This window comes from Entelurus aequoreus, linkage group LG04, assembly GCF_033978785.1.
Source record: "Entelurus aequoreus isolate RoL-2023_Sb linkage group LG04, RoL_Eaeq_v1.1, whole genome shotgun sequence".
Taxonomy (NCBI): Eukaryota; Metazoa; Chordata; class Actinopteri; order Syngnathiformes; family Syngnathidae; genus Entelurus; species Entelurus aequoreus.
Window position 1 is genome coordinate 25,733,055 of NC_084734.1, and position 18,022 is coordinate 25,751,076.

The 18,022-nt window shown below is 38.1% G+C and overlaps 1 protein-coding gene across 1 annotated transcript in view; it reads right to left on the reverse strand.

Annotated features, from left to right (window-relative positions):
* lama4 (laminin, alpha 4) overlaps positions 1-18,022 on the reverse strand; it is an 88,828-nt gene that overhangs the window by 28,562 nt on the left and 42,244 nt on the right. The window contains exons 15-21 of the mRNA XM_062044442.1: positions 16,280-16,428; positions 11,803-11,944; positions 11,625-11,718; positions 11,429-11,545; positions 8,717-8,902; positions 2,194-2,333; positions 1,075-1,239 (exon numbers count right to left, since the gene is read on the reverse strand). Of these exons, the coding sequence (XP_061900426.1) occupies positions 1,075-1,239; positions 2,194-2,333; positions 8,717-8,902; positions 11,429-11,545; positions 11,625-11,718; positions 11,803-11,944; positions 16,280-16,428 (993 nt within the window). The remainder of the gene's footprint in view (positions 1-1,074; positions 1,240-2,193; positions 2,334-8,716; positions 8,903-11,428; positions 11,546-11,624; positions 11,719-11,802; positions 11,945-16,279; positions 16,429-18,022) is intronic.

An 18,022-nucleotide genomic window follows, 5' to 3' on the forward strand; every position in this document is an offset into this window, starting at 1 on the left:
GATAAGTGTGACCACTAGATGGCAGTCATACATAAGAGATACAGTACGTGTAGACTGCAATATGATGGCAGTAAACAACACCAAAACTTTAAATGTTCCATTGAGAATATAGAACATTACACACGGCGCTCAAAAATCTGTCAAAATGTGTTTAGTACGACTTCGGTAAGCTATGAAGCCGCATTAAACATACAAGTATTTTTATGGTGTGTGAATAAGGACCGCAAAATGGCCCCTATTAGCAGGCATATTATCTTGCGTTTTGTTTCGCAATATTATTGAAAACCAACTTTTCTTACCTTCTGTAGTCCGTGCCGACGTCGTAGTCATAAGCTTCTTCTTTTTCTCTACCTTCTTATGTGGCATTCATCTTTTGCTGTTGCCATTTCTAATATAAAGTAGTGTAAAGTTCTTACTTATATCCGTCAGTAGACCAACAATCAAAGCGCTAAAACTGTAGTGGGTTTACATAATTCACCCAAGGAACTTTAGTTATTAGAGAGTTCCGGTTGGACGATTTTTCATGGAACACATTTCTGGCCTTGATGTTGCACTAGTGAGCCACGGATGAGGAGATGCTGCTCCGTTATTGATTAAAGTAAAGTCTGAATGTCATTAAAACAGTTAGCTCCATCTTTTGACACTTCTTCCACACCCGTCCTTGCACGCTACACCGCTACAACAAAGATAACGGGGAAAGATGCTGTCAAAGGTGAGCCACGTAGGTAAGATCGCCCACAAAATGGCGCATCCTGAAGCGACTGTCGGAAAGTGGCTTGAAGATGATGTGTAAAACATCATCTATGCAACATTTTGACCAAAGAACCACCATTACATGTTATGTAGACCACAAGGAAGTGTTTTAAATTTAGAAAAAAAATCATAATATGACCCCTTTAATGCGCCTTATAATCCGGTGCGCCTTTTGTATGAAAAAAGACCTGAATAGACCCGCTCATGGGCAGTGCGCCTTTTAATCCAGTGCGCTTTATGGTCCAAAAAATATGGTAATAACAAGCATCTCATTAATTTGTGCACTCATTTGCACCGCACAATATTTAGTAACAGCCTTACCTTTCTGTCGCCCAGATATAGAATAAAGCGGTCCTCTATTGGATCCTTGTCTGGGTCCACTCTCATGTAAAAGCTGATAGACGTCATTGTCTTCAGGTCTTCCAGATTGGTGTCCGGATGAACCTCCACTGATGACTGACCATTAAATTTCATTGACACTTGAACCTAAAGTGGAAAAGAAATCCTTTATACTGGTATGCTATTGTTGAGGCATGATTAGGCATTTTATTTCGTATTTACTAATGAAGATAATTGCAAGAAAATGTTAAATGCCTGAACATGCATAATGCCACTACATGAATACTACATGAACTACATGAATGCCACAGTGAACCCCGTACGATCCAAACAAAACATCCGATCATATTTGCTAACAATAGCTTATATATATAACAATAGCAAGAGCTTGTAGCTGGCAATACATAACTTTGTTTTTCCAACTTTGGGAACAAAGAACGTGAGTGTACAGGACAGTGCTGAGAAGAAGTAGATGATATTCATTGAATTAAAGAAAGAAATCATTCAAGAAATATAATCGAGTATGTTGTGGTGAAGCAGTTGGAGCGTTGCACTGCTTAGTCTGCACCATACCGAAACAGGATCAGTCGATATAAAGACATTAAAATAGCATCTAAAAGGCATTCATTTATTAATAATAAAATGAAGAAGCTGCGGATGGTGTGTTTGACAGAAAAGCAGCTTGAAAAAGATTCTATAGAAGTCTGCCTTCAAAAGTAAATGCTGTACATATTATTACATTACTTAATAAAACTATGATAATTGGTTGTACTAAACTCTTTCTTAACTAAAAGTTAGTTTTTCTTTTTCAAAGGCATGTTACAAGTTAAAACTGGGGTTTTGTGGCAACCAAGGACGGATTAAGTTAATTTAAATTCATTTAAAATAAGTAATGCTGTTTTTAAAAGGTATGGCCTGTGTCACAGAAGCAATTAAACTCATATCCAGAGGTACCACTCTATTGTGTTTTGCTATTTTGTTGAAATCTTTTGACTTGGACTACATCTTCAATTCGCACCTCGAGGGCAAAACTGTCTGAAAGTACATGTGTGATTTGATATTTGAGAAATGATGTCGCCCACTGGTTTAATGTGGACTCACCTTCTTTGCCACACTCTTGGCCTGCGCTATCAGCTCTCTGACTCTCATGACGTTTGCCGTTATGTTGTTCACAGGCTTCTTGTCCTCAACAACCTTCAGCTTTTCCAACAGCTCAGGAACAAGAACATTTAGGTTCTCCACTGCGCAGAAGAACATTTAACAGAAATTAGTCACTCACTACTAAATATTTAATGTAATGGCATGGGGGGAAAAGATGGGTATGAATTGTTGTACACATACAGTGTAATACATTCTAGGACTTCAGCAGTTTCACGGCCATTATTAGGTCTGGAGTTTGATAGCTGCGTGACTGAAGATATGGTGTGTCCAATTATCTAAGTACAAAACCCAAAACCAGTGAAGTTGGCACATTGTGTAAATGGTAAATAAAAACAGAATACAATGATTTGCAAATCCTTTTCAACTTATATTCAATTGAATAGACTGCAAAGACAAAATATTTAATGTTCGAACTGAGAAACTAATTTTTTTTGCAAATAATCATTAACTTAGAATTTAATGGCAAAAAAAAAAAAAAAAAGAAGAATTTAATGGCAGCAACACATTGCAAAAAAGTTGGCACAGGGGCATTTTTACCACTGTGTTACATGGCCTTTCCTTTTAAAAACACTCAGTAAAGGTTTGGGAACAAAGAGAACATTTTTGAAGCTTTTCAGGTGGAATTCTTTCCCATTCTTGCTCGATATTCAGCTTAAGTTGTTCAACAGTCCGGGGTCTCCGTTGTGGTATTTTACGCTTCATAATGCGCCACACATTTTCAATGGGAGACAGGTCTGGACCACAAGCAGGCCAGTCTAGTACCCGCACACTTTTACTATGAAGCCACGCTGTTGTAACACGTGGCTTGGCATTGTCTTGCTGAAATAAGCAGGGGCGTCCATGATAACGTTGCTTGGATGGCAACATATGTTGCTCCAAAACCTGTATGTACCTTTCAGCATTAATGGCGCCTTCACAAATGTGTAAGTTACCCAAGCCTTGGGTACTAATACACCCCCATACCATCACAGATGCTGGCTTTTGAACTTTGCGCCTATAACAGTCCGGTTCTTTTCCTCTGTTTTGGAGAACACAATGTCCACAGTTTCCAAAAACAATGTGAAATGTGGACTCCTCAGACCACAGAACACTTTTGCACTTTGCATCAGTCCATCTTAGATGAGCTCAGGTCCAGTGAAGCCGGCGGTGTTTCTGGGTGTTGTTGATAATGGCTTTCGCTTTGCATTGTAGAGTTTTAACTTTCACTTACAGATGTAGCGACCAACTGTAGTTACTGACAGTGGTTTTCTGAAGTGATCCTGAGCCCATGTGGTGATATACTTTACACACTGATGTCGGTTTTTGATGCAGTACGGTCTGAGGGATCAAAGGTCCGTAATATAATCGCCAGAGGTGGGACCAAGTCATTGCTTTGCAAGTCACAAGTAAGTCTCAAGTCTTTGCCCTCAAGTCTCGAGTCAAGTCCCGAGTCAAGACAGGCAAGTCCCGAGTCAAGTCCAAAGTCAAGACTGGAAAGTCTCAAGTCAAGTCACAAGTCCTGCATTTTGAGTTTCGAGTCCTTTCAAGTCCTTTTAACCGCAGACTAATATTTTTACACAGATTGTGTATGCTTTTAAACCGCTGTATTTGTTTATTAAAACAAGTGCATTTGAAATAGCAGGAAAAAAAATAGTACTGACATTGCAATTCATAATAGCACTATTAACCAGTCATTTTAATAGTTTAAACAATTTTAAACATTTAACTCATTCCTTTACAGAATAAACACATTTGCAAAAACAAGTGCAACTGTACTTATTTGTACAAAAGTGTTAACATTGTATTTCCATGGCATATTGCATTGTAACTAGTTCCACAGCAGTTTCTATTCTGTTCTTACCTTATCTCATTGATCTCATCTCATACTGTATGTGTGTTGATGTGTGTGTACACATGAAAAACATAACAAATACATGAACATAACAATGAACAGAGTTGTACTTTTTAGATGTCAGGGCCCTATGCAATATGTACACATATTCTTAATATAGTATACATTTTAACTGACCTTTATTTGACTATGTTTGTCTTTTTGTAGGTGGCTAAAATACGCGGTGCTGCTGACCGCCGTCTTAACGTTATGTTACTGTGTGTGATACATTGAGTAACGTAACGTTAATTGTAGGTACTTCATGCAACCCTGCTTAAAAAAATCACTTGACAAAAAGTATGAATAAGGTAGCGAACTGCAGTGGACGCAACATATTGCTGTGTTTGAAATGATGTTATAACCATAGACATCTTATAAGTAGACGCAGCATTGGTTGCTGTGACGCGAGCAATTTGCATCTTGAAGTGGTGATGATGAGCCGGCGAGCAGCCTAAACTGACAGTTGACAGGTAGAAAACAAAGATGGTGTTCAGCGTTTTCCTGCTCAAATGAGCGGACTGTTGAAAAAAGGAATCGGGGGATTACTTTTCACAAGTAAGATTTAACATTAAAGGCCTACTGAAATGAATTTTTTTAATTTAAACGGGGATAGCAGATCTATTATATGTGTCATACTTGATACTTTTGCTGAAAGGATTTAGTATAGAACAACGACGATAAAGATTGCAACTTTTGGTATCTGATAAAAAAAAGGCTTGCACCTACCGGAAGTAGCGTGACGTAGTCAGTTGAACATATACGCAAAGTTCCCTATTGTTTACAATGATGGCCGCATGAAGTGAGAGAGATTCGGACCGAGAAAGCGACAATTTCCCCATTAATTTGAGCGAGGATGAAAGATTTGTGGATGAGTAAAGTGCAAGTGAAGGACTAGTGGGGAGTTGAAGCTATTCAGATAGGGAAGATGCTGTGAGAGCCGGGGGTGACCTGATATTCAGCTGGGAATGACTACAACAGTAAATAAACACAAGACATATATATACTCTATTAGCCACAACACAACCAGGCTTATATTTAATATGCCACAAATTAATCCTGCATAAAAACACCTGCGTGTTTGTTATGCTAGCTCCTAGCTCCTCTGCTAGCTCCTAGCTCCATAGAACACGCCAATACAATTCAAACACCTGATCAACACACACAATCACTCAGCCCAAAAGACCGTTTACCTAACCCAAGGTTCATAAAGCTTATATATTTTTTAAAAGTTACGTACGTGACGCGCACAAACGGTCAAGTTATTGAATGTTTAGCAGCCAAGGCTGCATACTCACGGTACCTGATATTCAGCTGGGAATGACTACAACAGTAAATAAACACAAGACATATATTTACTCTATTAGCCACAACACAACCAGGCTTATATTTAATATGCCACAAATTAATCCTGCATAATAACACCTGCGTGTTTGTTATGCTAGCTCCTAGCTCCTCTGCTAGCTCCTAGCTCCATAGAACACGCCAATACAATTCAAACACCTGATCAACACACACAATCACTCAGCCCAAAAGACCGTTCACCTAACCCAAGGTTCATAAAGCTTATATATTTTTAAAAAGTTACGTACGTGACGCGCACGTAGGTACGGTACGTGTTATGCTAGCTCCTCTGCTAGCTCCTAGCTCCATAGAACACGCCAATACAATTCAAACACATGATCAACACACACAATCACTCAGCCCAAAAGACCGTTCACCTAACCCAAGGTTCATAAAGCTTATATATTTTAAAAAAGTTACGTACATACGCAAAAAAAAGCCAAAGCTGCATACTCACAGTAGCACGTCTGCGTCTTTGTCATCCAAATCAAAGTAATCCTGGTAAGAGTCTGTGTTGTCCCAGTTCTCTACAGGCGTCTGTGTATCCAAGTCAAATGTCCTCCTGGTTAGAGTCTCTGTTATCCGAGTTCTTCCATCTTGACTGCATCTTTCGGGAATGTAAACAAAGAAGCGCCGGCTGTGTACTGTTGTGGCTGACTACGTTCGAAAAATACGTCCATTTCGCACCGACAACTTTCTTCTTTGCTTGCTCAGCTTCCTTCTTCATAATGCAATGAACATGATTGAAACAGATTCACGAACACAGATGTCCAGAATACTGTGGAATTATGAAATGAAAACAGAGCTTTTTCGTATTGGCTTCAATGTGGAAGGCATACCCGTGTTCGCCGGGCTACGTCACGCGCATACGTCATCCTCAGAGGCGTTTCGAACCGGAAGTTTAGCGGCAAATTTAAAATGTCACTTTATAAGTTAACCCGGCCGTATTGGCATGTGTTATAATGTTAAGATTTCATCATTGATATATAAACTATCAGACTGCGCGGTCGGTAGTAGTGGGTTTCAGTAGGCCTTTAATGTACTATTGGTTGTATTTTATGAAAAGAATATTACCACAGAGTTGAGAAGGAGCAAAGATCTTCAATATTTGTATGTGAAAATCACAAAGAAATCTTCTGGGGGAGGATGACGCCCCTACAGGGGTTTGGTTTACAAACTTTCAGCCCCACCTAAAACAAAATTCACCAGCCGCCACTGATTATGATGCATTCTCATTTTAGGCAAAATATAAGACAATACTTTCTTAACAGTATAATTGTAACCAGGAATAAGTCTTCAAGTAACAATATTCAAATACTAACATTGTTGGGTAAGACAGCATTTGGTTCTTTTCTGAATCCAGTGAAACAGATTGGTGGTTTTAGCTGATATAAAGACTTACAGGTGTTTATATATGTTTAAGTATTTGGCAGACGCTTTTATCCAAAGCGACATACATAAAAAAATACATATATAACAATCACTGTAAACATGATCATTTAAGGGAAGAATGTAATACAAAATATCAATACAAAGTGTCAAGACAGAATAAACTCTCTGCTGCTGCAGCAACAGAGATACGGTCTATAAGATATATAGATATTTAATGTATTCATACATTGTTTATGTAGGATATACGCATGTATATATAACCTAATCATATTGTTTCTTCAACTTAAAAATAGCTGACCGTTTTTTTCCCCCTTCTCTGGGATTATATTCCCAGTTTTGATCTCGGACGTCTGGTCACTTATAGCATATAAGAATAGTATATTACTGTTAAGCAAACTATGAATAATAAAACATGTGTCCTTTATCATAGCTACACGTATGACAAAAAAGCGCGTGAAAATGAGTGGTATTCAGTGAGGTAAAATGAATTAAATGCGCTGACAGTTCATTGCTCCTGCCAAATGAATTGCACTGAGTGGAGCGGATCACCACTCCAAGATGGCGGCCCCGCGTCTCGTCTGCGCCAGTAAGCAGTAGCGCTCGATGCTGCGTCTACTTATAAGATGTCTATGGTTATGACGTTAGCAGTGAGTTTACAGCCTCACTGATTTAACTACACAGCAAATAAAAGTCATGTTACTTAGCCAATAAACGTTATCTTACATTCAAAACTTACCCTTCTTTGTGCATCTTGTTGAAGTTGTTGCGTCTCCGTCTGTAATATTCGAACTGCGTGATTTGCATACGGCAATTCGTTTTTTGTTGACCAAGTCGTAGTTTTTATACCCGAGCGAAACCAACCTAGGCATAAATCTTTCTCACTGGCACGTTGTTTGACAACTCTTGTTCATTGGTTGTCCTGCAATTTGATTGGCTGAATGCTGTGTGATGAAAACAATGTAGATCTAATTTGATTGGTTGTTGTACTGAGAGCACACACGCTGACACGCAGCACACACGCTGATAGACAGACACGTACAAAATGAAAGATACGGAGCGCTCCCAAATAACTTTTTAAGCTTTAGGTTTTGGGGAAAGTAGCAAGTCATGTCAAGTCAAAAGCCTCAAGTCCAAGTGAAGTCACAAGTCATTGATGTTAAAGTCTAAGTCGAGTTGCAAGTCTCTTTACATTTTGTCAAGTCGAGTCTAAAGTCATCAAATGCATGACTCGAGTCTGACTCGAGTCCAAGTCATGTGACTCGAGTCCACACCTCTGATAATCGCTTACGTGCAGTGATTTCTCTAGATTCTCTGAATCTTTTGATATTACGGACCGTAGATGGTGAAATCCTTAAATTCCTTGGAATAGCTCGTTGAGAAATGTTGTTCTTAACTGTTTGACAATTTGCTCACGTATTTGTTCACAAAGTGGTGACCCTCGCCCCATTCTTGTTTGTGAGTGATTGAGCATTTCATGGAAACTGCTTTTATACCCAATCATGGCACCCACCTGTTCCCAATTAGCCTGTTCACCTGTGGGATGTCCCAAATAAGTGTTTGATGAGCATTCCTCAACTTTCTCAGTCTTTTTTGTCACTTGTGCCAGCTTTTTTTAAACATGTTGCAGGCATCAAATTCCAAATGAGCTAATATTTGCAAAAAATAACAAAGTTTTTCAGTTTGAACATTAAGTATCTTGTCTTTGCAGTCTATTAAATTGAATATAGGTTGAAAAGGATTTGAAAATCATTGTATTCTGTTTTTATTTACGATTTACACAACGGGCCAACTTCACTGGTATTGGGGTTGTACTTCAAGAAGTATTATGCATTTCACAGTACAGTAGTAAAGATACTTCACCTGATTCCCTTGCAGAGACGATGGCTTGCTCATATGCAGTGGTAGAGTATTTATTGTTGCTCAGATTACTGGCCCATTCCTCCACTTTGTTACTGATAGGGGTTATGGTCTTAAGCACTTCTGCTGAGTGGTTGTAAGTTTCCTCGGCCACTTTGAGTGTATACTCCAGTCGCTGAGGGGTTCTGTCTAAAAAGGATTACAGAAGAGGAGTCATTTATAGAGTAAGTGAGAAGCATGTGCGCGCACACACACACACACACACACACACACACACACACACACACACACTTCTATGTGTTACCTTCTTGAGACCTCCGAAAAATGCCTACCTCTTTAGGACCACCCTTTCTAGATATATAAAGATTTGTATTTACAACATTAATAATATATACATAATATGCAAATATAAAAAGGGTAAGCTTTTAGTTATTTATTTTTTAGTAATTGGTTTTTAATCTTCATTATTTACTTCAAGTTATTACATTATGTCTCTATTACATATGTATATTTTTTTTAAACTAATTTTGGCCAAAGGGGGCGCATTTCAATTTTTTACACACACTTGTTATTACATATGTTGGCCAGAGGGGGAGCACTTCAAATTTTTACACACACTTGTTACTACATATGTTGGCCAGAGGGGGAGCACTTCACATTTTTACACACACTTGTTATTTCATATGTTGACCAGGGGGGGAGCACTTTTAAAACAGACACAGTCATTTTGAAAAATCCCTCCTTTTTGGGCCCACCCTAATTTTGATAGATTTCACCACCAGGTGTACAAATTAGACATTCTCTATTAGATGCAATGGTCTTCCGTATTGGGACCATGCTTTCGGTCCTAACTTGTTCACCGGTCCTCATATGGAAGGTACTTTTCCTTGTTGATGTCTCAGGAAGGACACACGCACACGCACGCAAATTCCATTCTAAGTGGGTCTTATTCAATAAAGACCTGTAAAATTAAATATAGTTTTGGAATTTTTTACACTTTTAGCATGCAGTAATGCAAAACAACTGCCAGATGTTTAAAATACTTGGGGGAAAAAATAATTATATATGCAGTATGTAGCTGTTCCCAAGAACTCCACCAGTGGTAAATTGTTAACTAAATTAAACAGCTGAAGATTGTTAGTTAGCAGGGTATTTCTTATTTGGATGACAAACAGATGAACTATTGTTATTCAGGGGGTTGGACAATTCCTTTAAAGAGGAACTACTCTTTTTTTGTAACTTTGCCTACCGTTCACAATCATTATGAGAGACATGACGACGGATTGATTAAAAAAAAAAAAAGCATTCTAAATATTAAATAAACATAAATAAAGGTGTGCTTACAATGGAGCCAATGGGAGTTCCACTATTCCGCCCATAAAATCCAATAAATAACCATTCAAAAAGTGCCCAAAATACTTCATTCACATTTCGTGATTTGAATATTAACGCAGTATTAGTAATATTGTTATTAAAAGCGCTAACACAGACAAACTATTTATAGCGGCGCCGTGATCACAAGCGTGTGTCCCTATGTTTACATCACGGAGTGGTCTGCTGTTTTCTTGCTTCCTTGCTCCCTGTAAGTTTATTGTAAGTCATAAATCATGCATCTCACCTGCACAGAAGAAGTCTGAGTAGGTATTCCGACAAGTTGGTACACCTTGACTTAGACCCAAAACTGGCAAGGAGGACATGAAAAAAGATACTTGGTTCCCGCCGCCTCCCCACCCCTTTTCTTTGTGAGGAATATGAGTCATTCTTCATCTAAATGGGAATCTATGAGCATCCCATTAGTCGTCATCCTTATGACAGCAGACTTTACACAGTAAGTGATGTTTTATTTAGTTTTTTGACTCTCATAAAGTGACGGGGAGTAGACACTGCCGAAGGTGAGCCACGTAAATAAGACCGCCCACAAAACGGCGCATCCTAAAGTGACTGTCAGAAAGCGACTTGAAGATGATCTGTAAAACATAATCTATGCAACATTTTGACCAAAGAACCACCATTACATGTTAAAGGTATGACCTCACCAACATTTAATTTCTTCCTTCTTCCATTTCGCTTGTTAGTTTCTTTTCCTTTGCTTACTGATATGCTTAAATTCAGCGGGTCACCTCGTCTGATCTGAGGTGAAAATCGTTCTATTATTTTGAGTGTAATCCCACTAATTGTGTCTGTCTCTATATTTACTGTTTTACTGTGTCAAAAATGATTGCTGGTTGCAACACTTACATCAGTGGTGGCCTGCAACTTTCGCACAGGCTGCTGTATTTTATTTTTATTTTTATGATTGTACATATAGTACAGGCCAAAAGTTTGGACACACCTTCTCATTCACAACACAACTGATGGTCCCAACCCCATTGATGAAGCAAGAAATTCCACTAATCAACCCTGATAAGGCACACCTGTGAAATGAAAACCATTTCAGGTGACTACCCCTTGAAGCTCATCGAGAGAATGCCAAGAGTGTGCAAAGCAGTAATCAGAGCAAAGGGTGGCTATTTTGAAGAAATATGTTCAGTTATTTCACCTTTTTTGCGTTACATGTGTTCAATCACAGTTTTGATGCCTTCAGTGACAATCAACATTTTAAATAGTCATGAAAATAAAGAAAACGCATTGAATGAGAAGGTGTGTCCAAACTTTTGGCCTGTACTGTACATACACAAGCCAGCAATGTATTGTCTTGAAATGCTCTCCGCTTACCTGTCTGAAACTCATTAATGTCCAGCACTATTTCTTCCAGTTTTTTGGTGTTCTTATTCAAGGTCTGTTTCGTTTCCTCAAGGAACTTCAACTTGTCAGCCACCTCGGCTGTTACCTCTGGGATCAAAATGCAAAAAAAGTGAAGGGACATCTTTCACCACACTGTTGTTACAAGCAATGTTTGAATGTGGCAAACCTATTTCTTCAGAATGCAATGAAACTGACTCCTTGAACACATTGTCGCTGTTTACCACCAGACCCTTAAGCTGCATGTTGATCTCCTTGGTGGACTGAGGCATGCAACACAAGAGGTCAAAGCAGGAGAATGTTTACAAAAATACACATAAGGTGTGCTCTGTATTCTGTGAACTTACATCATCTGCTGTGTGGGACAAGTTCAAAGTGGTAAGTGATGTAATATTAGCGTCATTGATGTACTTCACAATGTTAGTGTAGACGTTGGCAGCACTGATGGCCCTCTGTACAAAGCCATTGGCATCACTCTCTCTCAGATCCCTGGAGCAGAAGAGAGAACAGTTGTTTTCATGTTATGATTATGATCTCTTAAATACCAATACTCAGGACAATGAAAACGTCCAAAGACATGTGTGACAGTCAGAGGCGGAATTATAGATTTACACAAGTTGGGAAAGTCATTAAGTGCCATTTCTAAACAACTGCAGATTCTGAAATTGTACATAAGTCCAACGTTTTGGACGAGTCGCCACTTTGTCAAAGACCGATACCGTCACCCTCGGATGAAAGGAAATTGGTTGGGATTTTCAAGAGGAAATCAGGAACTTGCTGTGAGTTGGAAGACTGCTGGAACACCAGTTTGGCTGTCCAAAGTGACTCATTCATAAAATGTCCAAAGTAAATATCATGCCCATTGACCATCATTTTCATATCATGTATAAATGGATGCAACCTTGATTAAGGTTGTAGCTTAGAGGTGGTCAAAAGCGGACTCTGTACTGAATCCTGACACAGATTCAAAATTAGAATATTCTGATAATTTATCAGTGTAATTTAGGGGGCACAAATATTACTTTTATTTAAACCTGCTAGGGTTTTTCCGATACCAATATTTTGGTACCGGTATCGTAACCAAAATGTATTTTGAAACTTTTCGATACTTTTCTAAATAAAGAGGACCACAAAAAATGGCATTATTTTAACAAAAAAGTCTTACGGTACATTAAACATATGTTTTTTATTGCAATTGTGTCCTTAAATAAAATAGTGAACATACGAGACAACTTTTCTTTTAGTAGTAAGTAAGCAAATCAAGGCTCCTAATTTGTCTGCTGAAATATGCAGTAACATATTGTGTCATTTCTTATTCTAATATTTTGTCAAAATTATTAAGGACAAGTGGTAGAAAATTAATTATTAATCTACTTGTTCATTTACTACATGTTCTATCTACACTTCTGTTAAAATGTAATAATCACTTATTCTTCTGTTGTTTGGATGCTTTACATTAGTTTTGGATGATACTACAAATTTAGGTATTGATTCGATGCCACAGTTATAGGATCATACATTGGTCATATTCAAAGTCCTCATGTGTACAGGGACATATTTCCTGAGTTTATAAACATAATATATATTTTTTTAAATGAAAAAAGATTTTGTGATGCTAAAAATATCCATGTAATCATAGTACTATCGACTTGATACGTTCCTGTACTTGGTATCATTACAGTGGATGTCAGGTGTAGATCCACCCATGGCGTTTGTTTACATTGTCACGCCGGTGTGAAGTGTAGTGAAGCATGTTTAGCTATTCCTCGTCCTGCAGGGATGATACTTGTAAGAAACTCACTTTATTCATCGCCATGGAGGCGAGGATTAGTGATTTAGAAGTAGCTGAAACACTGCCTACTGCGGCTGGACGTTAGCCGCTAACTAGCTAGCCATGTCTTAAAGCACCTCTTCTTAAGGACATTTCAGTGTTATAACTTCAACTTTATCGTTAGTTTTTAAGCCAAAATGCGTCCATTCTCCCTTTTCTGTCAACACACTGTGTCTGTTTGTAAGTACGCCGTGATTGTGCGTTGCCGAACATGCTCCTCTGCTCCTAAAACCAAATAATTGTGTAATGAAGCAATTTAAAATGTATATATTATTCACTGTTACAAGTGGCCCTTTGCGGACAGCCATAACTGCGATGTGGCCCGCAATGAAAACAAGTTTGACACCCCAGTTCTAGATAGTAATTTTATTGCTGATTTTGTTTTGGTGTGGTTACGGCCGACCGTAATCAGTTTTGCTCAATAGAAAGATTGTTGATGCCTTGTCTCGACAGACGTCGTCATTGTTTTATCTGTATACAGACAGTACTATAGAAATTAAACTTCGTTAAGAGCACTGTTGGTAAAAAAGGCGTTAGATTATAACGGCTGTATTTTTTCCCCAATAACGAGTAATCTAATTAATTACTGTTGCCATCTTTGCAACGCGGTTGCCGTTACTGAGAATGTGAAGTGGCGCATTACTACAGTTTGGTTGAATGAAGCGCGAAGTATCTGATTTCGGCACACATTCTCTGCATGCATAGAGCATTATTAGTAAAGATGGCACCTTTTATTTTTGACGCCATCATCATGACATTTACAGACTGTAAGTGAGCTATGTGTATTTGCTGCTTCTACCGCACTCATTACCATATTATGAAGAGGCATGCATCCTAACTCCGTTTCACATCACACACACACACACACCTGCTTAGCCAGAGGCGTAGCATAAAAACGTTTTTAAGTTTCTCTGTGCAAATGTGTGAATAATACATAAACTTTGAGACATCGTGCAGCTGACCTGATGAAAATCCTTGATAAACTCGTTTGAGAAGAATGCGTTTGTAGTAGTCATAAGACTACTACCTTTCAGTATTGACTATTGTGTGTAAAGTCCTACTTAAGTGCAGAATCGGGCCATCAAGTTGTTATGGCACAATTAATAAATGTTGTGATGGTTGATAAATTGTGGATGAAGGAAACTTTATTTGATTTATTTAAAAAAAAAATGTATGCAATATTTTTTACATTCAATATTTATTGTTGTTACTTTACGGAATATTTATCATACATTTTTATTGCTATACACATCATATGGCACACTGCAATCTATTGAGTTCAGGAAAATGCCAAATGTTCTACAAAACCCAAAACCAGTGAAGTTGGCACGTTGTGTAAATCGTAAATAAAAACAGAATACAATGACTTGCAAATCTTTTCAACTTATATTCAATTGAATAGTCTGCAAAGGCAAGATACTTAATGTTTAAACTGGTTAACTTTGTTATTTTTTGCAAATATTAGCTCATTTGGAATTTGATGCCTGCAACATGTTACAAAAAAGCTGGCACAAGTGGCAAAAAAGACTAAGAAAGTTGAGGAATGCTCATCAAACACTTATTTGGAACATACCACAGGTGAACAGACTAATTGGGAACAGGTGGGTGCCATGATTGGGTCATTCACAAACAAGGATGGGGCGAGGGTCACCACTTTGTAAACAAATGCATGAGCAAATTTTAAGAACAATATTTCTCAACCAACTATTGCAAGGAATTTAGGGATTTCACCATCTACGGTCCGTAATATCATCAAAAGGTTAAGAGAATCTGGAGAAATCACCACACGTAAGTGGCAAGGCCGTGACCTTCGATCCCTCAGGCGGTACTGCATCAAAAACAGACATCAGTGTGTAAAGGATATCACAACATGGGCTCAAGAACACTTCAGAAAACCACTGTCAGTAACTACAGTTTGTCGCTACAACTTTAAGTGCAAGTTAAAACTCTGCTATGCAAAGCGAAAGCCATTTATCAACAACACCCAGAAACGCAGCCGGCTTCGCTCATCTAAGACGGACTGATGCAAAGTGAAAAAAGTGATCTGTGGTCTGACAAGTCCACATTTCAAATTGCTTTTGGAAACTGTGGATGTCATGTCTTCCGGAACAAAGAGGAAAATAACCAACCGGCGCATGTATGAGGGTTTATTAGTACCCAAAGCATGGGTAACTTACACATCTGTGAAGGCACCATTAATGCTGAAAGGTACATACAGGTTTTGGAGCAACATGTGTTGCAATCCAAGTAACGTTATCATGGACGCCCCTGCTTATTTCAGCAAGACAATGCCAAGCCACGTGTTACAACAGCGTGGCTTCATAGTAAAAGAGAGTGGGTACTAGACTGGCCTGCCTGTAGTCCAGACCTGTCTCCCATTGAAAATGTGTGGCGCATTATGAAGCCTAAAATACCACAACGGAGACCCCGGACTGTTGAACAATTTAAGCTGTACATCACGCAATGGGAAAGAATTCCACCTGAAAAGCTTCAAAAATTGGTCTCCTCAGTTCCAAAAAGTTTACTGAGTGTTGTTGAAAGGAAAGGCCATGTAACACAGTGGTAAAAAAATGCCCCTGTGCAAACTTGTTTGCAATGTGTTACTGCCATTAAATTCTAGGTTAATGATTTTTTGCAAAAAAAAAATAATTCTCAGTTTGAACATTAAATATCTTGTCTTTGTAGTCTATTCAATTGAATATCAATTGAAAAGGATTTACAAATCATTGTATTCTGTTTTTATTTACGATTTACACAACGTGGCAATTTCACTAGTTTTGGGTTTTGTAGAAATGCTGACAAGAAGTACATTCGTTGCTGCAATGTCTTTTCCGCTGGAGTTTAATTTATTTCTCCATCTGAATTTGTCATTCAAACCGACAAAAGAACTGAACCGTTTAGCGGGAAACTGTGGGATTAGTTGTGTGTCACGAGCACATTAAAGAAGACTTTACTAAACAGATAACATACAGTACACAATACACTTCTCTTACTCTTCCAGTGTGGTGGCTTGTCGTTCCAGCTCTTCAGCATGCTCATCTGCCCTCTGAACCAAGTCTATATCAGCCAATGAGAGTGTTTCCATCTTCTCCATCAGTTTTTGCCCAGCGCCATCAATTGCAGCATGGTAGTGTGTACTATTCTGTCCACAAAAGCAAAGAGGGGACTGGATTATAGCACTTACAAGCACTTATTGCTCTACTTCAGGGGTGTCAAACGATAAGGCCCGCAAACAAGTTTGCCAAGTATAACAAAAGAGCAGAAAATTTTGAATGAAAACAAACTGCTTTTCTAAATGTGTCCACTAGATGTTGCAAAAGCCATTATTTGTATCTCCTGGCGCAGAGGGAGAGGGGGCCAAGCTGTGTGTCAACACTTCGATAGTATACAAAATGTGGATTGTTATACTTATGATGATAGTAATGTAATCTTTGACATTTATATCCCAATAAATGCTTTTAATGAACTGTACATTTCGTGTTGTACTCTAATTTCATGTGTGATTGATGACATTTTTGTAAAAATTTTGTCAAAAATGTTGCTACATATGTATAGAATAAACCACATGATGTATGTACATTAGTTGAGGGAAATTAGTAAATTACCTTATCATTCTGTAACTAGATTTTGACATTAATTTCATTTTAACACCAATGGGAGCATGTTAAAATTCTGCCAGACTCAATTCCACCTTTTATTATGATGAGCATTATCACATCATTTATTCAGAAAGTATAAATAAGTACAAATGAAGATAGAATACTATTAACTGCAACATGCTTGTTCTATTTTTGAAAATTTAAAACAATCTGAAGTTGTCTTTATTTTTAAGTTATTGTGCCATGATTTTACCAGTAGGGCCCACTTGGGAATAGATTTTCCTCCATGTGGCCCCGAAGCTAAAATGAGTTTGACACCCCTGCTTTACATACTGCACACATTATCAACAACTTTACATTTTAGTCTTCTTGCTTTCCTATCAGTTTTTACTAACTTTTACTAAATGTAAAATGTATCAAGTTACACATTCGACATACATCATCTCACAATTTAATGTATTCAAATTAGGGATGTTCCAATCAGGGTTTTATGCGGCAGATACACATAATGCATGAATGAGATTGTACAATACCGATTACATTTATTAACTGTAATTCTTTACATTTATTTAGGGTGTCTGCTATTGACAGTGTAACAATAGTAACACAATATTTAGACTAATTCCAAATGTTTGAGCAAAACAAAATCAATACTATATAATAACTAAACAAGCAAACACTACCGTATAGGTCTCTTACTCTTTTAAATTATTTGGGAGTTTTTTCCGTCAAAACTCTCCTGTGTCCTGGGACTTATTCCCTGAGTTTGTAAACATGAACACTAATGATCAAAAAACATATGTTGACAAAATAAAAACATCGATCTAATCACTCTAGAACCGGTCATGTACTGATACTACTCTCGATCCATATATGTTTATATGGATCGATCTGCCCCCCCCCCCCCTTCTCCACCACATCCCACTTCCCCGGATTGTAAATAATCAAATGTATATATTTGTTCTTATGCTTTCTGAGCTCACTATGTTCACCGCTCGCTGTACATATCCTACGAAATGAGACCTACACTGTTACAATGTCCATTTCTCAGATGATATAATTGTTGATGACTGAAATATGCTGATAGCAACCCAACCTAACCCTCCCGCCCCAACCCCCTCCGAATCCCAACCCCCG